General features: G+C 37.4%; 1 protein-coding gene and 1 non-coding gene across 3 annotated transcripts in view; both read right to left on the reverse strand.

The window, feature by feature from the left end:
- Nucleotides 1–20,770, reverse strand: part of POLA1 (DNA polymerase alpha 1, catalytic subunit) — a 204,209-nt gene that overhangs the window by 157,410 nt on the left and 26,029 nt on the right. For both annotated transcript variants that reach the window (XM_055701958.1, XM_055701957.1), the window contains exons 16-26: nucleotides 19,736–19,820; nucleotides 18,855–18,916; nucleotides 18,019–18,108; nucleotides 16,293–16,409; nucleotides 15,369–15,544; nucleotides 14,828–14,957; nucleotides 14,373–14,492; nucleotides 13,132–13,228; nucleotides 12,456–12,580; nucleotides 10,470–10,619; nucleotides 10,124–10,246 (exon numbers count right to left, since the gene is read on the reverse strand). In XM_055701958.1, coding sequence (XP_055557933.1) covers nucleotides 10,124–10,246; nucleotides 10,470–10,619; nucleotides 12,456–12,580; nucleotides 13,132–13,228; nucleotides 14,373–14,492; nucleotides 14,828–14,957; nucleotides 15,369–15,544; nucleotides 16,293–16,409; nucleotides 18,019–18,108; nucleotides 18,855–18,916; nucleotides 19,736–19,820 — 1,275 coding nt within the window. The remainder of the gene's footprint in view (nucleotides 1–10,123; nucleotides 10,247–10,469; nucleotides 10,620–12,455; nucleotides 12,581–13,131; nucleotides 13,229–14,372; nucleotides 14,493–14,827; nucleotides 14,958–15,368; nucleotides 15,545–16,292; nucleotides 16,410–18,018; nucleotides 18,109–18,854; nucleotides 18,917–19,735; nucleotides 19,821–20,770) is intronic.
- On the reverse strand, nucleotides 12,745–12,875 carry LOC114014262 (small Cajal body-specific RNA 24). The gene has a single exon (XR_003557692.1). It is a non-coding gene; the product is annotated as a small Cajal body-specific RNA 24 (non-coding RNA).

Raw genomic sequence — 20,770 nt, forward strand, 5'->3', positions numbered from 1 at the left:
GACAGCATGTAAAAAATTTTTTAAAAAAACCCTAAACATTCTGCATAAAGGAAGTAATTTCAACTAATTAGACACCATAATGATGTTCTCACAATCGAGTAGTAGTGAATATCTTCATAGATTTTTTCCAATCCTTTTACCAGAAAGGAACAGCAGTTTCAAAACCATCACTGCTCTGTCATCCTGGACCACTGCCAAGAACGTGGAACTTCAGGACACCTGTCAATTAACACATTCTTACTGAAGGCAGGCTCATCTTCCATCTTTAATTCTATTAAAAATTAGTGATCATAAAGGCAATCAGATCAAAAACCACAGCAAAATTAAAATTAGAAGTGGCTTCCTGAAGGACAACAGCCTTCAACAACAAAACAAACAACAACATGAAGGGTTGTGTCTCGGCTGAAGTAACTATATACATATTCTGGAAGATTAACTACATGATGTAATAGACCTTTTTCCATCTCTAGCATCTGTGGTATACAGTAGTACATGCCAAAATGAATGGCCACCTGATGGACAATTGCATATAAGAGTCAGATCTAAAGCTTTTCTCTAATCAAAGCTTTCTGCAGGGGTTCTCAGTCTAAGTACAGGCTTCTCATTGATTTTTCTTTAGCTCCAGGATGACTACTTTTAACTCTAAGTTGAAAAATACAAAGTTATGCATTGAACCAAAAACCACAGATATGGTAAATATTAAAATATCAAGGCAAAGGAGCTATTATAATTTAAAGAAACCAACAGATTTCTGAGCAAATACAAAAATGTATTTGCCCAAGTTCAGAGGCACTGGTGATGTTGAGCTCTGAGGGAGACGGGGACAAGAGAAAGGGGAGACATTAAGGAAGTCACACGGAAACCAAAACATCAGCTGTCATTGACTTACATCTAGGTTGTTCAAAAATCAAAGGGTACAGCCAAGGAAGTTCTAAATTCAGCAAGTTCCAATCAGAGCAAAACCAACAGGAAGGTTGCACTACACTTGAGCACAGGGCTGAGATGTCCCTGTGGTTTTGTGGTAGTCTTCCACATGCTAATTTCAAATTACGGTACAACAAAGCCTATGACAGTTTGATATCCCAGTAAAATTAAAAGCATCAAGGAAGAAGAATGAAGTTAACACTGAAAACATTCTTTGCATCAAAGTCAGTCAGAAAAAAAATAGTAAATGGTCAGTATGCCAACTGTAGTACTGCCTAATAGAATGAAGCTGCACACTGAACAATTCAGAGTACCAAACTAAAAGGCCAAACAGCCCATGTATAAAGCAGTTACTTTACCATGGTTATCCTTCCCCCTGGCAACTGTTCTGCAGATTCACTCACTTTCCTTGGATAACAACAATAAAAAGAAAACAACAAAACCCCCAACCAACCAAAGTATTTGTACTTCTGGGCTTCTATACCTCTATCACAGAAAGCCTTCTTACCCAGGCATTTCAGGAAACATGACCCTGAACTTCATCAAAGCAGACTATTACACAGTCCTGCTTTTCTGACAACTTTCAATAGTTTAAACTTGCCAACTGGTCTGTTTCATGAATAAAGCAAGTAATTAGAAAGAAAGCATTAGTTTAACAAGGCATGATCAATCTTGAGATGAATCAGCCATGCAACTGCTTGGCTATGGCCGTCTGCTCCTATCTCAGCAGGAACCAGGCACCATCATTCATAAAGGCTACATGTCAAAAGAACACCTTTTCTTTCTTTTTTTTCCCTTTTTTTTTGGTCTTTGTTTTTAAATCACAGCTTACACATCATTATCCAAATTTTAAGTTTCTCCCGTCTCATGTAATCACCAAGACAAGCACAAGCTCACATAGAAATGACTGCCAGGGACTAATCCTCACAGAAAGGTTCAAATGACGTTCCGACATTCCCCATTTTTGATGAGCACTGCTTGATGAGCTCTGCATTTCAGTGACACAAATGGGAACCTCTTCCCATCCCCAATAACCTAAAAATCTACTTCTTGCTATTTTTAAAGTCTATCAGTTAGAACATATGAAAACCAAAGACTAAACATGAAAGGTAAACGGATTTATTTTTTTATTGATTTTCTTTACTAAACCAGGTGTTGAAATAGGGTTTTATGGAGCAACTGTTTCTAGTGGCTCAAATCAGCCAGAGTATCAAATTGTAGAGCAGATATCAACATATATAATTTAATCCTACTCCCTGAAACCTTACCCAGCACGTCTGATAAAGGGCATAGCCTGAGGCTACAGACAACGCTACCACCAGCAACATCTCCTGCATTACATTATGTATAACCACTGGAAGAAAAGCAAACAGAGAGAGCAATCATAAGTTAAGCTTTCACGTGCCTTTCAATCACGTATCACGCTCTAAAATTTTGGAGGATTTATTTCATCCAGCTTTGACACTGCCCTCTTTCCACTACGAAGAAAGTCTAAACAAATTAGCTTAGGCTATATGCCTGACTTACAGGTTTCCTTGCTTCTAACATCGCTTGTTTATGTTACAAGATCTGTATCAGGTATGCCCCAGCTTGTTAAACTAGATCTACTTCTCAAGAATCCTTTGTCCCAAGCAGAATTCTTGATGTTATGCACCACGATCTCCTATATCCTTACAAGGTATTGTACCTGCAGCAGTAGAGCCAGTCCACCTTCCACAAATAAAGGTCTTGAACAAACTGTTTCATCTGTCTCACAAGTATATTTCGATGCTGAAAATAGCATAAGCCATTCATGCACATCTTCTAAATTAAGCCAATGAATCTTGGCACAAGCCCAGTGAAAGGACATACATGCAAGAGATCACACGACCTGATCTATACAGCAAAACCTGCATTCAAAGTACTCAAAGCAAAGATTTTTTTCTTAGCTTTGAAACCAAAACAGCCTGGTAAGACAAGTATCACTGCCGAAATGTCTTCATCCTTCTAGCTTTGTTTACTCCAAATGACAAGTTGCTACTCTTGCATATGTTGGATCTAGCTGACCTTGGTGATAAATCTGAATGTGAATTAACGGAACTTCTAAACTGACAGTCATAAAAAAATGTTGGTTTGAAGGAATCTCTGGACATCATCTAACCCAACCTCCTACCCAAGACAGGGCTAGACCTGCCTGGTGCAAGGCTGTGCATCTCTGGGAAGAGTCTGGCTGCTTCTTGTTAGCCCCCATTAGGTTGCTGAAGACCATCCTCAAACTTTTTCTCCAGAACGAAGAAACCCAGCTCTTAGCCTCTCCCTATATGTTGCAGGAGGATCATCACCACCCTTAAACCATTACCTGAAAACACCACATCTAGTAGGCTCAAATGAGTATTCATCCAAGAGGATAAAGAATAGATCATGTAATTGCAGATGGAGCAAAAAGCTTCTAATACAGTCTGCTGTGCAACAGTAAGCTTTTGCACAGTCGGCAACATTCCCAGGAAATACATGAAATTTTTTGATTATGAGAACAAGGTGTCATATCTTTGAAGGACAGTATGAATATTTATTTAAGTCTCATGGGAGACAGACACTTCAGATCATTTTTCTATACTCTTAGGAATAGTACTTGAAAAGGAAAATGATTTTTAACCCCTGATTTGCAAGTCTTTCATTTTGTAAACTTTATTACTATCTAGGTATCCAAACCCATGGTTTCCATGGTTTCATGGTTGGCCAACATCCAATTTAAGATGAACACATGACGCAAATAAGTGAAGCAAGAACACCCTGAAGAACAACTTCCGTTAAAGTCTCAAAAAGTGAAATATTTTATGGCAAGCTACTAACAAACTAAGAAAACGTGCACTGCAAAGACTTGTAGTGCTAACAAATACACAAGCTGGAGAAAAACATTAAGGCAGCAGTTAGCATTTGTATTCTTTCAACCTTAACAGTGGGTATTGAAAAATGAACTTGTTTGAAAACAGAACCTAAGTAGTTTACAAATGGTGGTGTGATGTTATAAAAGCTCTCACCTTCATGGTGAAGCTCCCATGCTCATATGCCTCCCTTTTATGAGGTATCTCTGTGCCACTATCTGAAGAAGACAACCATGAAAGGATCTCAGTCTTTTGAATCCCGTAATCCCTACAGTATTCTAGACAGGATTAAAATATTTCTTCAGTTACTCTAAAGCTGAAGCACGGCAAACTTTGGGGGTTGCAGGATTCAAGTGCATTCCCCAGCATTTTACTGTGCACCTGAGAGCCCTTTGCATTACCACTGGATGTGGAGAGACATTTCTGCCTCTCCTGATCCTGAGGTATCACCCCTCTGCCCAACATGTGGCTTCTGCAAGGGGCCATACTGTTACATTTCAGATATAGAAAATGTGCTAGAGACCTTGCTCTTTAAGGTCTCCCAGTACCCTGGTTTTCAGTTTTACCACAATTTTGTGTGAGGAACTAGGCTGTTACCTAGTCAGCCAGGTTAAGATAAGACTCAAGCAAAATCTATGTCTTTTGGCAAGACAGGAAGCCATAAAAAAAAACAGGAAAGTAGAGGAGGAGGAAAACAACAACCAAACAAAACCCCCATGTGTTTGTCCTATTAACACTAACCCTACCAGTTTCCCAGTTGGGGGTGAGCTGAAAAATCCTGGTCATGCCTGACCCCTTATACCTCATATTGGGTCTGCCCCCACTTTCCAGCCTTCTCCTCTACCAGCTCTAAGAGCATGCAGTGAGTCACTGAGTCATTGATCCAACAGAAATCAATTTGGTTTTCCTTCAGAGTTAGTTTTCAGCTCAGATCACCAGGCTGATCCAACTCACCATGGGGCCATACAATTGCTATAACCCATTCACAGAAATCAGTAGTCAGGAAGTGAGAGGCACCACACCTCTTGTAATAGCACAATCTTAAAATAAGCAGTCACAAAAAAGAAAGTCTCTCTATTCATCTGACTTGCTGTAAAATCAATCTGAATCTGATCAATCTTCGTAAACATTTCCCAGTGAATACCCATGAAATAAAACCTTTCTGTCCAGTGAAAAAAAAAAAACAACCCACACCACCCAAAATAAAATAATGTTTTTTTCTTCAGACTAATTTCCTCCTCACCCAAAATATTCTGGCCATTCTTCTTAATTTACATGTTTCATTTCCTCTCCTTGGAGATGCAAAAGTCTTTATCAGACCAGATGTCATCTCATGCACTTGACTAACAATAATAATATTTCATTTCAACAAATGTTAAGATGTTCCATAATTTTTCTACTACTTGGTACTCAGTTCGCATTTTCAGACTGTAAGCAGCCTCTGCCTTGAAATGTCTTTCTAACTCATTTTGGATATTGGCATGCAGAATAACATACATAGCTTTTTCACTGGCTCACAATTGCATACATAATGATAAATTTAACAACAGTGACAACTGGTTTGACCTCAACAGTTTCCATTTAGGGACACTGCAACGATTCAGCACTATTTCCCCTAAGATTTCAGTTTGCCATTTTTATACTTAAAAACAATTAAGAAACTCTTTGCCTAGCCTTTTGTCATCAAGTTCCACATCTTCCAGAAATGTTATATTGATGTTGTATTCCCTGTTTAAATATAGACAGTATGCTTATATGAGACTTACAGGAGGCTCCTTTCCTCTCTTTCTCATTTCTCCCACTACAACAACACTACAACAACTGGAAGAAACCAGGAATCTGACAACTCCCCCATTCACATGACAACTCTTGTAGACTGTGTAACTAATGCTTTAGGTGCAATTAAGAGAAAGTAGCTGATGACGAATCTCCCTGGACAAATGACTTAAATCCATCTCCTTTTTTTTGCAATTTTTTTCTTTACGCAAGACAATTACAATAGACAGCCATTAACCTGCTTACCTACCCTTGCTTAATTTTTTTAAAAATGAGCTCATCTTTCTCCACCCTCATCCATTCTTTTCCCAGACTGCTACAATAACACGCTTTTATTCTTTCCTTTTGACTGCCAGGGCCTTAAACTAATTATTAATTGAGAATTTATCTAAAGGATCTGAACAAGAAAGTTGGAATTAACCCAATTGCCTCTTCCCCCTTTTATTTTGCATACTGTAACACTAGATCAACCTGTTAGTACTGCTGAATACAGCAAATGTGTTATTTTCCTTTCAAAGGCAAGTTTTCTAGCTGCTTGGGCAAAAACGTGCAACAATGAAAAACAACGTGGAAAAAAGCAAGTACCTGGAACAGGCCTCAGCTTTGAGTGACAGCCATTAGCAACCAAGCTGCCTACAAATAAAATGCTCTCAACAACTTTGCTGTCCTGTAGGAAAATCCTGCAGCAGAGGGCATCCTGCATTTGGGAAATAAGACAACTGACACTTCATCAAAAGACTTGTCCTTTAAAGAGGCTAGAAAGGCATGACCTTACGCTGCCTGCTAGTGCAAAGCTGGCTGGTTGTACAACCCCGACTCATCTTGTTTCCAGTTGTTAAATTACATTAAAGGACAGCTAAAAATACATTAAATATTTTCCTATTACTTTTCCATGCAAGCAACTGCTGTAGTTACAACAAGAGCAATGTCCAGGCAAACGGTTAGTAACACCAGGGGTGGGGGGGGCAGGGGGAAGAGAAGGTCCAGGAATCTTTTTAACACATTCCAGATCAATAATGTAACACTTGGATTGCAAAAGCAGAAAGAACTATTTTGTTGTTGTAAGAACAAGAACCGATGTGTTTCTAATGATCAAAACAGGAAAACATTTACATTTTTGAAAAAGACTGAACAGATATGAGCTATAGTTTTAAATCCCTCCCACCCTAAATTTTTGCCCTTGTTTTTTCTTCCAAAATACATCGAAACTTAACCAGCTTGTGATATACAATAACTAAATTCTGGCAAATTCCCACTGATATGCCCTACCTTCCCTACTAGCGATTACAACAACTGAAAAAAAAAAAAAACCAAACAAGGAAGACCCGCTTGAAAAACCTGATAGCCAAGGTTTAAAACACTTTGTGACAAAAATGAGTCTTAATTGATTAATGATCTCAAGGTCTCTATCGCCATCTAGTGAACACTCACCACCATTACTACACTACCCACATAAATTGCACCTCACGGGACGACACACGGTAGCCCCGCCGCTGGATCCAGCCTACACACAGCCCGAGTTGCAAGGCTTTGCTACAATTCCGCCGCACGACTTACGGAAAATAAAGGTCAGGCACTCGCTCACATCTCATTAAGGCTGACTGAAGAGAACTGAGCTCTTACAGACGACACTCTGTCCTAGCACTATGATCTGGCTAGCATAAACAAGTTTTTTAAATGGCAATATGTAATTACAAGGAATTTTAGCCTCCTTATAGAAAGCCATGGCAGTTCCACTACTTCTAGTGCATTGGCGTTGCCAGACCACAAAGAAGTTGCAATCCGCAAGAGGTAGTACATAGCACTCAGCATTAGCCGCTTGAAATACTCAGTCTTCTATAGCTTCAGTGAAAGCGTCTTCACTCATAGAATCAGAAAGCAGAAATTTACCGAAGTCATCAAAACTCATTCTCTCTCAGCTACATGAAAAGTTAATGCTACGATGAACTTCAAGAACTTCTTCAACTTGAAATATGTAATTTCCACTTTCAATTATTCTGCTAAGAATTACAACTGAACTGTAATTGTGTTAGTGCAAATATTAAGTTCAGTTTTCATCCCACACAGTATTTTTCCTGCTTAGACATCTACAAGCCTACCTGCATTTACTAAGGTCCCTCCACAGCAGTTAAAAAATACAATAATTTTTATTATCATATTATTATCATAAAAGGCCATTTAAATTTAGATCAATGACATTTTTCCACAGTACTTATTTTTTAATTATAGAGAACCCAAATCTCCTTATACTTAATGTTCACCTCTTACATTTTTATACTTAAGTTTTATACTTAAGTTTTAGTGGTAAAAGGAAACATATGAATAGAAAGACTAATACAAAATTTTAAAGCAGTATTTTTCCACATTAAATATTTCACCTTAAAAAAAACCCCAGAAAACAAAAGGTGTCCTCTTGTGTCTTTTATGGCAAATACTACTGAAAAACCAAGGAACTAATAAAGCTGTATCTGTTTATTGACTACTTACTTCAAAATACAAGTTTTCAGAACAGAGCATATACAGTGCATTTCATCAGAATCTATCACACTTACACAGACGCATAAAATTACAGATCACGCTGAAAAATTCTCAAATTTTGTTCAAAAGTTTGTTGTCTCCACAGTATCCAGAGTAATGAATACTAATCCACCTCAAAGAATGGGAAAAAAAGCAATAGTTTTAGCTCTATGGGAGGTGCTGTACTGCATGCAGGAGACCTACTGAGACAGTAATGTCTTACTGAGCTCAGCACTAGTGCTGCCAGATGCAGACCGACTCCCACAGACTCCCATTGGCATCTCTCTGCTGTGCTCCAAGCAGCCCCATGTCATAAAGGAACTTTTAGACCTGCACTGGGTACAACATACTTCCAGGTAACACTGTGCCATAGTAATGAGTTTTTTCCCCAAATTCAGAGCAACTAAAAACTGGAGATTCAAATGTGTGCAAAGGCTTGGCAGAAGCAAGCCCATGCCTACCACCACCAGAATTTAAGAGGTAAGACATCCTTTCCAAAAAAAATAATAATCAAGTATATAAGAAAAAGTGTCTCAAAGTGCTCCCTAGTGCATCCTGCACTACCTGTTTAGGATTTTCCCATTCCACCATCACTTTGGAACATAATGCAGGAACACCAGAGTTTTGTGCAACATTATCTATAACTGTTAAGTCACAGACAATTAGAATAAACTGTACGTGCAAACAAAAGTATTTCTCCCCCTTAACAGAGTTCAAAAGCTCGTTTCCATACAATACCCAGTTTGTGACAGGTGTTTCATATGACTAATGGAGATCATTAAAAAAAACAAACCCAAAAAGTCAAATTCATGACATGTAAACCATTGCTAGAAAATATAAAACTATTACACAGCTGCTTTTCACGCCAACCCTGTAGATAAAGAGCACCACCAAAAAAAAAGACGCTACTTCCTTAAAGGAAACATTTAACTTTTGAATTCACATGGTTGGAGAGCATATTTGCTCTTACCAAACCTAGAAATTACTTCCTCATTAAACGTGTGTAAGGTTAAACATACTGGTTACATAAAGCGGGAGGACAACAAATGTGGTGTTGTCTCTAGAGAACTGTTTAGATGGGAAGACCTAAAAACAAAGATGTGTTATCCGAAACAAAATGCCCCTATGCAACCAGTTGGGCATTGTAAATGGTCCTTCAGTGCATTGGGTAGTCCACAAGAAGGACAGCTGTGCCCTCAGGTCGCAGGGATTATGTGCCTCTGAACACAGATGTGAACTCATCCATCCTCCTGCTCAACACAAAGGCTGACCAGCCATCCTGCCACATCCGCAGAATCATGCTTGGTACTCTCCTCCCATAAAGAACCAATATGAAGCATCACTAAAAAATGTTTTCAGACACTGTATATCAGTAGTACGTTTTGGATCTTTAATGATTAATATTCCCACTGGGACCAAACTGATGTGGTCTGCATTCAGCTGCCACCCTAATCAATAGCAAGAGCAGTTTTGCCCATAAAGATAAGGGCAACTCTCAAGATTGAAGATTTAAGGCCTCTTGAAGCTAATGTAAAGCTTCATTTTAAGGAACAAAGAGTTTCTGCAAATAAGGCCCTGAGACACACTGTCACCATATGATTCATCAGCCCTGCCACAAACCTGAGGATTTTGTGAGCTCAACATACCAGGCCACAGGACAGTCCTGCCAAAGGCAAGCTCATCCAAAGCTGAAGCATACCACCAAATCAAAGACTAATCCATCAAGCAGAACTGGAAATTCATGGAAAACGTGAAAGCAGCCTTGATTTTTCTGTCACCATTATCTGGCCCATTGAAACCAAGCAGTTTAATTCAAAACAAGGCTCCTAGCTAGAGCCTCAACTTGTCTTTACAGACATTTATCTGATTCTTTTCTAGACACCAGTTTCTTTTTTTTTTCCCCAACTTCTGCAGTACAAGTAAGATAAAAACCACAATTCTGGAAAAGGTTCAAAACCAAGATCATTCTCCTATTAAATGAAAAAGTACATGGCTTAAATTCACCCTTTCTACATGTGTGTACAACCTGTTGAATGACTTACCTCTCTCCCTTTATGCGTCACCAAAGCAGCCAAAGGCTTGGCATAGAATCTGCTGAAGGAAAATCCCAGGCAGCCATACATACTGTTAGCAGTGAGTTTCAAAGCTTTCTGTCTGATATCATACTGAAAAGAAACATAACCAGCAAAAATGATACAACCATAGCCAGAGAACAGAACTTAACGTTCACAATTACATTCACAGCTTTTTATATCGTCTGCAGCAATAGTGGGCTACAAGTAAAGGACATGACAATCGCTCCCACTACTAATCATCCCTATTCTGCAAGGCTGATCAGGACACTTAAGGGGACTGGAAGGAAAATCAAAGGAGTTCCATAAAACACACCTGTAAATAAAGGTCAGGATTCAAATCTGGTTGTTTCATTAACTGCTTAACTTGGCGCCTTCTCTCCACCAGTTTTCTGATTTCTTTAGGCAAAACTCCCATTTCCAGAGATGGGTCCGGAAGCTCTGGAATTACCTCCTCTTCTTCAACCTGTCAAATGATCACCGCTGCTTATCATTCTTTTGCTTGAAATTAGATTTTGATGTGTTAAATGAAAAGCTTGAGGGGGAAAAAAAACCCAAACCACACAGCTGGTATCACACAGTTTAGAACAAGCTTGAGAAATTTTTTGTAGTACTTAACTATATTACTTATTCATTTCTGGGGGACAGGCATTAATCCTAATTCTGGGAGAAATCCAAGAGAGACACAGACCAGTAGCAGGAATTTTTTTTTTTTTTAATGTGTTTTTTTTTTTTTAAAGAGAGATATATATATGTATGTATATATGTATGTACATTTGTGCATATATATATATAAATCCAGACACCACACACACCCCCCCTCACTTTTAGGGGTGCGTGTATATATATATGTGTGTGTGTATATATATATAAAAATACAGAAAAGCACACACAGAAGCAATTCTTTTCATGTTAAAAAAATCCATCCTATTTCTTAATATTGCATTAAGTATTTTTGGTGTTCAGAACTGTAAAATGGAGCACCTATGGAACTGATACGTTGAATAAGATAACTGACAAAAAAGAGGAATCAATAGTAGCAGCAGAATGAGAACTTCACCCCAGGCAACTCTTGATTATAGCAAAATAACCAAACAAAGCAGACATTCATGTTAGCATAACCAGTGAAATGGCTGCTCTGCAAAAATGGAAAGAAGTTTGAAGCTCAATGAAACAGACAGAAATATACAAAGAAAGGACAATAGAGATTCTATGAGGTTAGCAAGTTCAGTAAAGCACTTTGGGAAGAACCATAATGAGAATGACACCAAAATCTGATTAAGTATCATACCTTGACAGAAGACAAAATTATATGCTTCAGTTTGAAGCACACTTAAGTAAGTGAGGTAAATCCACAGAGATTTTGGAGGAACTTACTGAAAGTCCCACATACTTTTTTCCTCATTTCTGCTATGGTGCTGATATTTCAGTTATGGAACTAACTACGTCCCATAACTACTTTTGCACAACACACTAATTCTGACCTGTGAGCTGATACCAGTTAAAAATAAAAACCTCAGGTTTAACCTTTAGACCTAACCAGCTCACTGCTTCAGTTTACAGCACAGCTTCACCAAAAGCTGTGCCAGCACAGCTGAGGAAATAATAAGCAACCACAAATAAGTCATGGCCAATAGAGCTGTTGAGAAAACAGTATGTGGAACTATACCTTCAGGAAGTTTTTCAGTTGTGTTTAATACAGTTTAATGCTCTATTAAACACCAAGAATTTCCATGAAGCTGATCCTGCAGCTGACATAGTCACAGTATCACACCCCCAAGACACACACATAGTTTTCCTGATGTCTAATAAGGGTTGAGCTCGTATTGCATCCTTTCCCACAAGCAGAAGCACAAGGCTTTTGTCTCCCTCATTCAGGTATGTTTGCATGAATTCTGTGTCAACTTCACTTTAGGAAGCTTCTACCAAGTTAGGACAAAATTGGTCAAAGGGCTCAGAAATTGCTAGGAGGACCTGGGACTGAAAAGAGACAACAGAGCCTCACTGAAACTCTTGTTTCATGAAGAAACCAATTTTATTTAGATGGGAGAGAACTTACCAAGATTCTGTAAAAGTATTACTGAAAGGAAAATGACAAGACATACAATATTCAAAAAGTCTCAACTCAAAACTTACTATGATGCACCTTTAAACAAGAATCAATTTTTTTACATGTGAGAGGGGAGAAAAAACCCCAAAACAATAAATAGTGGAAAAGAACAGATTTTTACAAAGCCTATTCACAGAAAACACACTGAAGTTAAGACAGTGAAACCTAAGTCACAAGTTAAAGCACACAAACCTCTGCCTTTTTCTGTGCTTCTGATGACAGCCGCTGCACTGTGGTAAAGCAGATGTTGAACTCCTGGATAATTGAAGGGTACAAGCTGTTGAAGTCGAGAAGCAAAATAAACTTGTCATAAAAACCTAAAACAGAGTTTAAAACAAAAGTCATAATTACTCGGTCTCCCTAAGGACTTCATCCAACTCCACAATTAACGTTTAAGTTAACAGTAAGAAATTGTACCACATTTCCAGCATCTAAATCCCTTTAAAGTAGTTATTGAGATGCACCACTGCCTATCATAGAAAGCTGTCAGAAGTGGAACGATCCAACCCCATTAACTCACCAGAGTTGAACAGATAGCTTCTGTGTTACTATAGGACACTTGTACAGTTTTCCCCACATAGAGGAGAAACTGAAAGAAAACGTACGTGTCCATTAGAAAATTATACACAGATAAACAGTCCTAATTCTTTGCAAGACCATAATCTTCTCACAAAAAAGCTAAGAGAAAAATGGTCCAAGAATGAATAATTCTACAACAAATGTTGGGAATTTTCTTGTACACAACAATCCCCTTCCCCCTCCAAACTACCACACCAAACTCCCCCAAAATACAGATTACCATTTCTCTGTATTAATATAACCTACCTGTCTCCAACTTCACAGAAGGAAGGAAATTGCCACATCTTACCGACTTTGGGATCCAAGACTAAGCCTCCAGCATATGCTGCTTTCTTTTTCCCTATCTTTGATTTATTCTGATCTTCAAAATCTTCATCTTCATCCACCTACATTTGGCATTTAAAAAAGTCATTATATAGCCTCCAAGATTTCTGTACTGTTGGAGGAGTTATTTTTGGCAAATTAAACGTGAAATTAGGAGCCAGTGCAGAGTTCCTTTTAAAATACATGCAAAACATGGTGTTTTCATCATGATACTTATTAAAGCTCTCTACATGTCAAACCAGCATTCAAGTCAAATCCTATAGGAACAAACTGCTAACAAGAGATTGCAAAGACCTTAAAGAATTGTCATCATTCAACATAGTACGAGTATGCATGTTCTGGCTGGCTGTAAATGTCAACACTAGGGAAAAAAAAAAAAAAAAAAATCAACTCATGACCCAGAAGTAGTATTATTGCCCAAATAAAATGCAGGTTTTGGAAATACAATAGCTGGGCTTTAATAAAACAAATAAAAATATTATTACTGATCTAAAGAGAATTCTGCTATTTGTTTTGTTGTTATAAGAATTTTTCTTCTAGTTGTTCAATGCTATTCTGAATTCTTTAAAATTCCAACACTGCTTTGATGCAACAATACAATCAACAGAATTTATTGCTTTGGAATTTGCTGTGGAACTTTTTTGAAAGAAAAACTAAAAAGTAAAATAGAGCAAAATACAAATACATTCTTGAATTTTAATTTGTATGCTAACATACATATAGATGTTTCTAGAAATATTATTTACACAGATACTATCCAAAGGCTTTTTTTTTTTTAAATACCCCTAGATATTTTATCCACATTCCCATATCACCCATCTTACAAATTATACTTGAAATACTGTTCATCAGCAAAATAACTGTAGGGCAGACATGCATCTATTGTGCAACGCTATCTCCTTCTTTAATGTTCCCCTACACAGACAAGTACTTTGCTTATTTCAGTTTTCAACTAAAAGAACAACTGAGTTTCTGTACATCTGTGATATAATGGAAAAGGTGTTACACTGTCCCTTTAAGCCATACCTATCTCCGTTATCAACTCAACAAAAAAAGATATTAAGTGTAAGCTATAACATTAAGTTATATGTTACATCTAACATTTTTGGGTTTTCCATGCTCTCACAGAAACATAGTATGCAAAAAATGGAAATTTTTTTTTTCCTTTTTGATAAAAACTTTTGGAAAGAGAAAAACTGGACCCACCAGCTTCTGCAGAGGCTTTTTTAAAACTTGTTTGTCTGGCACTATGTAGTCTTTTTCATGAAAAGCATGAAGCAGCAAGAACTCATTACGTTCAGATCGTCCACCCATCATTGTCCTTGACTATAGAAAGGAGTGGAAAAAAAAGCATTAAAAGCAAAGCATAGAAAACACTGACACGCAGAAATAGACTACGCAACATCCTTCAACTAATTATAAGTTCACCTAACATAACTATTATTCTGTATCATCACCATGCACAAAACTCAAATGTGGTATTTTTAAGGAAGTTTTACATTACCTGACTAGATCACTGAACTCCCACACTCATTATAGCAAAAAGATTTATACATCATACATTCTCAATTACTGTTTACAAATTAGAACTAGCAAATCAAACACAGACCTGTTTTTGTGAGACAAGGGGGGTGGGGAAGCAAAAAGTAATAAAAACATACCATGACATTCCCAGAGATGTTTGTTATTTGAAGAGCCAGTGGCAGAACATTCAGCTCACACATGATCTGGAGAATGAACCTGGCATCTGTCCAGGTGTTTTCCAGCATGAACATTAAGTGAGAAGAATCACTGGGAAAAGAAGAGGGATGGCCCAGTAAAGTAAAATCAGCCTCCTTTGCACTCTAGTAGTTTAGACCTATATGCTGTATAGAAAACATGGTATCTGTAGCACACCAGTGTCAAATTATATAGCAAGCCCTTTTAACTGACCCCTCCCCAAAACTCAAGCTTGCATATCCTATTAGTGTATTTAAACCAATGCTCTCAAAAATCAATTTGCTTCACACATAATAAGCTACCACCCATGAGTAACCTGAAACATTATAAAATGCTATTAAAATAATACTTCATTTTCCAAATACCAGTATGCAAAGTCACCATCTCCATGAGAAATCAAATAAGCAAGCATGAGATTGTATAGTGGGAAACGAACCCCTCTACTTTCCAGTGAAAGATTAAAAACATGATTCAGGAACATACCTGTACATATTTCTAATTTCCTCTGGTAGAATTGTTATCCTCTCAGTTTTCAATATCTGATGGACCAGTTCAGACAAGTGGTAACTTTTGCAACGAATTAATTCTTTAGCAGAAAGTTCTACATCACAGATCATTCGACCGCAGGCAGCATTCCTCTCAGCAAACCCTCCTCGACCCTTAACGATATCACACAAGGAGAGAAAAACCCAAACAAAATGAAACATACAAACATGAGAACAAATTACTTGAGTCCTACAAGCATGTATTTTGTTAAGTCAGTTGGTCGCTACATACTCTAATACTCTAAATACTCAATACCATTAATACGGGGTTTTTTGGCTTTAATAATTAGAATAGTCCCAACAAGAACATGGGTGTGGATTTTGGGTTTCCTCCAAAGACATTTTTTGGAGGACAGAAAGGTCACAGAACAAACCACACACAAACACTCATCTTGGCCTCTACGAAGGACAGGAACAGGCAAGAATATGACCACGTTCAGCACTTCAGTACTCCAAGTCTCACACTTTGTCCTCTGAACAAATATGTACTAAGAACTACAGAATTATTAACTCAGCAGCTCTCTATGAGATGATTCACCAATCAATCCAAAGTACATTTTCTCATTTTACAGTTACAGCAGACAAAGACTGTTACAGTAAAGACTATTGCAATTAATCTGTCATTACCATCATCTAGTTGAGATATGTAAACTAAATTAGCCTAACTTGAAAATTAGTTTAGCTTATTACTGTAATAAAAGTCATATAAACACCCATCATTTCTGATCTGGGACACATGAAATTCCACATGACCAACAGTCAAAATACATCAGTGCCACATTTACGAATTCTCAGCAAAATTAATTCATTTTTAATCACATGCAACATAAAGGGGCTTAAAAGACTTGAGCAATTTTATTACCCCAAGCTTTGGCATATTGGACCTCCTCAGTCGACCTATCTTGGACCAGTGAGGGACTTTGCTCACATTAATTCTTTGAAGCAGCACTTCCAGATCAAACCCATAAATATTATGACCCTTGCAGAAGAAAAAATAAAAAAAAAGGTTACACCAAATGCAAATTGAAAGACTTACTTTCACACACTCTGTATTCCTTTGCCCTTTGTGTTCTTTTCCAACTAATTGAGGCATTATCTCTCTTACAGAAAGCACTTTCTAAGAGAACATTCATCAACAGTACTCATTAGTCTTAACACTAACAATGCTGTTCAGCAGAATACCAAAATCAGCTCTATAACTGTCTCATAGCACACACAATTCAGCTCTATGCTTTGATACCAGAGATTAGGATTTAAAGCTTTCCAGAAAAAAACCCCACCAACATTCTTTATACAGCATATAAACTTAGCTACGAATATTTCCTTTTCTCACCATCCATGAAAGCCTCAATACTGACAAAACAATGTTATGGGTTTTTTTTTTTTTCCTTTGATACTACAACAGGCATAGCTGTTAAATCTGGACTGGCACACCTTGCAACCAATATTTACAAATCAAAAGTACTTCAGTAATATTTGCAAAGTTTAAATAATACTAAGGACATTGATGACATTGGTCTGTAACCTCAGCTGAAAGCAAAATGCTACCCTGAACATGAGCCTGTGTGGACCAGTCAGCCACCAGGATCTGCAGGTTCACCATTTCAGATACATCTGTGTAGTGCAATACTGTGATATAGAAGCTCCTTAAAATCAGCAGCAGCATTACAGCCATAGTCCTACCTATATTGATACAGCTTGGTTTTCAACAGCACTTAATTAAACCAGGTGCAAATTAACTCCACTAACACAGCTCTCTTCTTTTTAGGATCAGAGCTCTCACACCCCTACTACTGGCATCTTCAATTCAAAACCACCGGCTGCTGTGTTTCCTGTGATTCCTCCCCGTAACAACCAGGAAGGCTCATCAGCTGGTAGGGCAAACACCAGCCACAGTGAGCTGAAAACATCAGGAATCTGACAGCTCACTATTTGTATTTACATACAGAAAAATAACAAGTTGTATGTGACCAACCTCAAATCTATAATCAACTTCAAATTGTCTTCACAATTTCATTAAATGAAAATCAGGACTCTACATTAATTAAACATAACAAAAAAGGAGTAATTATACTAAATCCTCAGCTGCCAATATAGTACAAAACATATGAAAGCTTATTAAAGAACTTTGCTAAGATCCCATTGATTTGTATAGTTTGTCATTTTGATTTACAGCGTAAGCACAATCTAAATGGTGACACAAATATACGAGCATCTGAACTAAAAGAGACTCCTAAGTATACCAAGAACTCCCGTTCTTCCAGAAAATCACAAGGGGTTTTTTGTTGCTGTGTTTTGTCTTTGCGAGTAAAGATTTAAAAAAAAAAAATAAATACTTGTTTCAGGTACTACGGAAATACTGCCTATTTCAGGTTTTATGGGAAATTATAGGATGTATAAAATGTTGTCAGGGAAAATTCTGTATCATTTTTGTATCAAAGTACACCTGCTGTCTTATAAGCAAATTCAATTCACATGGCAGCCTAAGATAAACATTAATAAACCTATAAGGGGACAAAAGTAGAAGAACAAAGCTGAAGAACTGACAATATGCTTTCATTTAACTCTAAAGTCTCAGACCTACTCACCACAACAACATCTGGGTCAATTTTGTGAATCTTCGCAAGGAAAAATCCCAGCAGTGTTCTCTCTGTTGCAGCAATTTCTATTTTAGCATTCTAAAAGGAGGAAGAGAGCACTGATTTCAATGACCCAATAAGTTTAAAATGATAACATCTCCTCTCCCCTCCTAGTTACAAGACAATAATAAAGCACCGCAGAGTTCTCCCTTTCCTTCTATAATTCAAGGCTTTTTGTTCTCACTCCCATAGACATAGAAAGCTTTTCTCAGAGGCCTTTTTCCATTTTGCTTTTGTATGCAGGTGTCTGGAGATATTTTAAGAGCCTCCTAAGAATCAAGCACACCAGGAAAATGCTCCATGTGCATTCTTCACTCACAGGCTTAAGATCACACAGAAACAGAGGAAAAACAAAACCAGGTTTAAATACTTTATTATTCTGTCAGCTCTCCCACTGCCCTTTAGAAAAGGTGTCTTCTAAATTCTGACAGACTTTACTCTCCAATAAAAGAAACAAATTCTCCCTGTTTAGTACGAGTACATGGTCAAGTACAATGAAAACAAATCACAATTTTAGCCTCTTTGCAAAACCTTTCCAACTCTCTTGTCCGACACTCCATCTATTTTATGAGCACAACTAGCAGCAGTACTGAACCACACAGAGCACACACCTCTGTTTTTACAAGCAAGAGAGAAAAATACCTGGATTTAGGTTTGCAGAGTGGAAAACTAATGAAATAATAATGCCATTCATTGAATATTTCTCTTGCATAACTTACCCACAGAAACATGAAGTTCCTATGTTAAAGGATACTGCAATCAGAAGGCTAACAAAATGAAATTACCTTCTTTTTAGTAGCTTCTTTGAAATCATAAGGAAAAATGCAATCACTCGGTTTGGAAACAACTGCAAAAGAAGTTATATTTGTTCTTACAGTCAAGGTTTTAATTGTACTCTCCTCATAAGCATCCATCCACAACAAAGGGAACTAAGCAAAACTAACTTTTAATTCTAAAAAGCTAGCCTTGTGTGAATACTTGTCTTTAATACTTTGCTCATTACCCAGTTATCTTAAGCAATTTTAATCAGCCATATCTGAGGTTATTGTTGGAGATTACAGCTATGGTCTGAGCTTCCAAAAAACTTCCTCTTACAAGCATTCAATAGTCTTCCTCATTTCTGATTAGGGTCTGAATCAGAAGGTTTAGCTGATCTTACTATAATGACACTGCTGCAAGAGACCTTCCTTTCCCAAGAAAAGGTGTTTATAAATAAATGAAACGTTTATTTTTTATTTCCGTTCAGAAGAACTGAAAAGTAATTAAGTGACAATAAATAAACGGTCTAAAATAATGGGTGAAGAAAGTAATCAAGAGAACACATGATAAAGAAAAACTAATAAAAATGATAGGAAACTCCACAAAGCAGGGTTACTTTGCATCATCTCAAACTAAGATTTATTTTTTTTTTTTTCAATAGTCTTCAATATAAAGTCAGTAATCAGTGAAGTTAAAAACAGGGAGAAAAACCTGTCTGGGAGTTGAAACTTTGTCACTTACCTATTCTAAGCTGTTATTGCTGGAGTGACAAAATTAAGTAAAAAAGCCTAACAAAAAACCCAACCAACCAACCAAAACCACAAACCCACTACCGAAAATCCACAATAACAAAAGAAAAACTCTAAAGGAATTTTTTTTCTACTCATGAACTGTTTCAAGTACATACCACAGAAGTGTGTCTGAAAAGGAGGCTGCGGTGGAGCCTTATCCAAAGGAAATTTCTGATGAATCAGAGCTGCAACAGCCACAATCTATACCAAGAAGATACAGAACACACAACTTCATAAGCATGACTACTATAAGTATCCATTTCTTCCCTCCTTTTTTCTTTTTTTAAAGTTTCCTCATCTTTTTCTCTTGTTTCTACAAAAGATCATTTTAAAATTAATTCCAACTATTCCAACCAGAAATAGCTAAATAAAGAAAAGTTATCAATTGATCTCAAGCGAAATAAAGCAGAACTTACTCCTAAGCAATTATCTTAGAAACCTGAAAGGAAAGATAAATCATTTTGGAAAACTCTGCTTTTATGAAATTTTTTCTGGACCTGAACAGACCCCACAATTAAAAGGATTCCCTATGAAGTGCAGGGGACATATGAGCAGGACAGAACATGCAGAGAAGCCTCGTCTCCAGAAGGGCTGCCCTTGGGCAAGCAGTCAAGACTGCCAAGAAGCCAAGAGGTTTCAGTGTTTAGAAGCTCTTAGCGTTATTGGTGCTTCTGTGCTTGCTTTGCTGGCAGGAAGGATGTACTGGTTTCTCATGCACTGGTCAGGAAAATCCAACAGAAGACAAAGTAGGCAGGCCTTCGAAACATCTTGTCAAGCAGAGTCCTGTTGGTACTTTGCATATGTCTCAATACATTGGTTAGAAACCAGGAATTTTCCATACTGCCCCCAAAATAATTTTAACTTCAACAACAGGACTAGTTCTGCTTCAAAAATTTGCCAGCCTAATTTTTCTTCCATTCAATTACCCAGAAAATAGTATCCTATCCTATTAGTAAGCACTAAATCTCTTCCTAAGCTAGGGAGACACATGCTGAAAAACAGATAAATGTGCCTAACTACACACTGTGAACTGCAGTCCACAACTGAGAGTGGCCACCTACATCTCTCCTCCTTTCTGAAGAAAGGAAAGATCTCACAGAAGAATAGCAGGTACTGTAAGATTTAGACAAAATTCTCATTCTATTTCAAAA

This window comes from Falco cherrug, chromosome 2 (assembly GCF_023634085.1).
Source record: "Falco cherrug isolate bFalChe1 chromosome 2, bFalChe1.pri, whole genome shotgun sequence".
In the NCBI taxonomy this organism is placed as follows: domain Eukaryota; kingdom Metazoa; phylum Chordata; class Aves; order Falconiformes; family Falconidae; genus Falco; species Falco cherrug.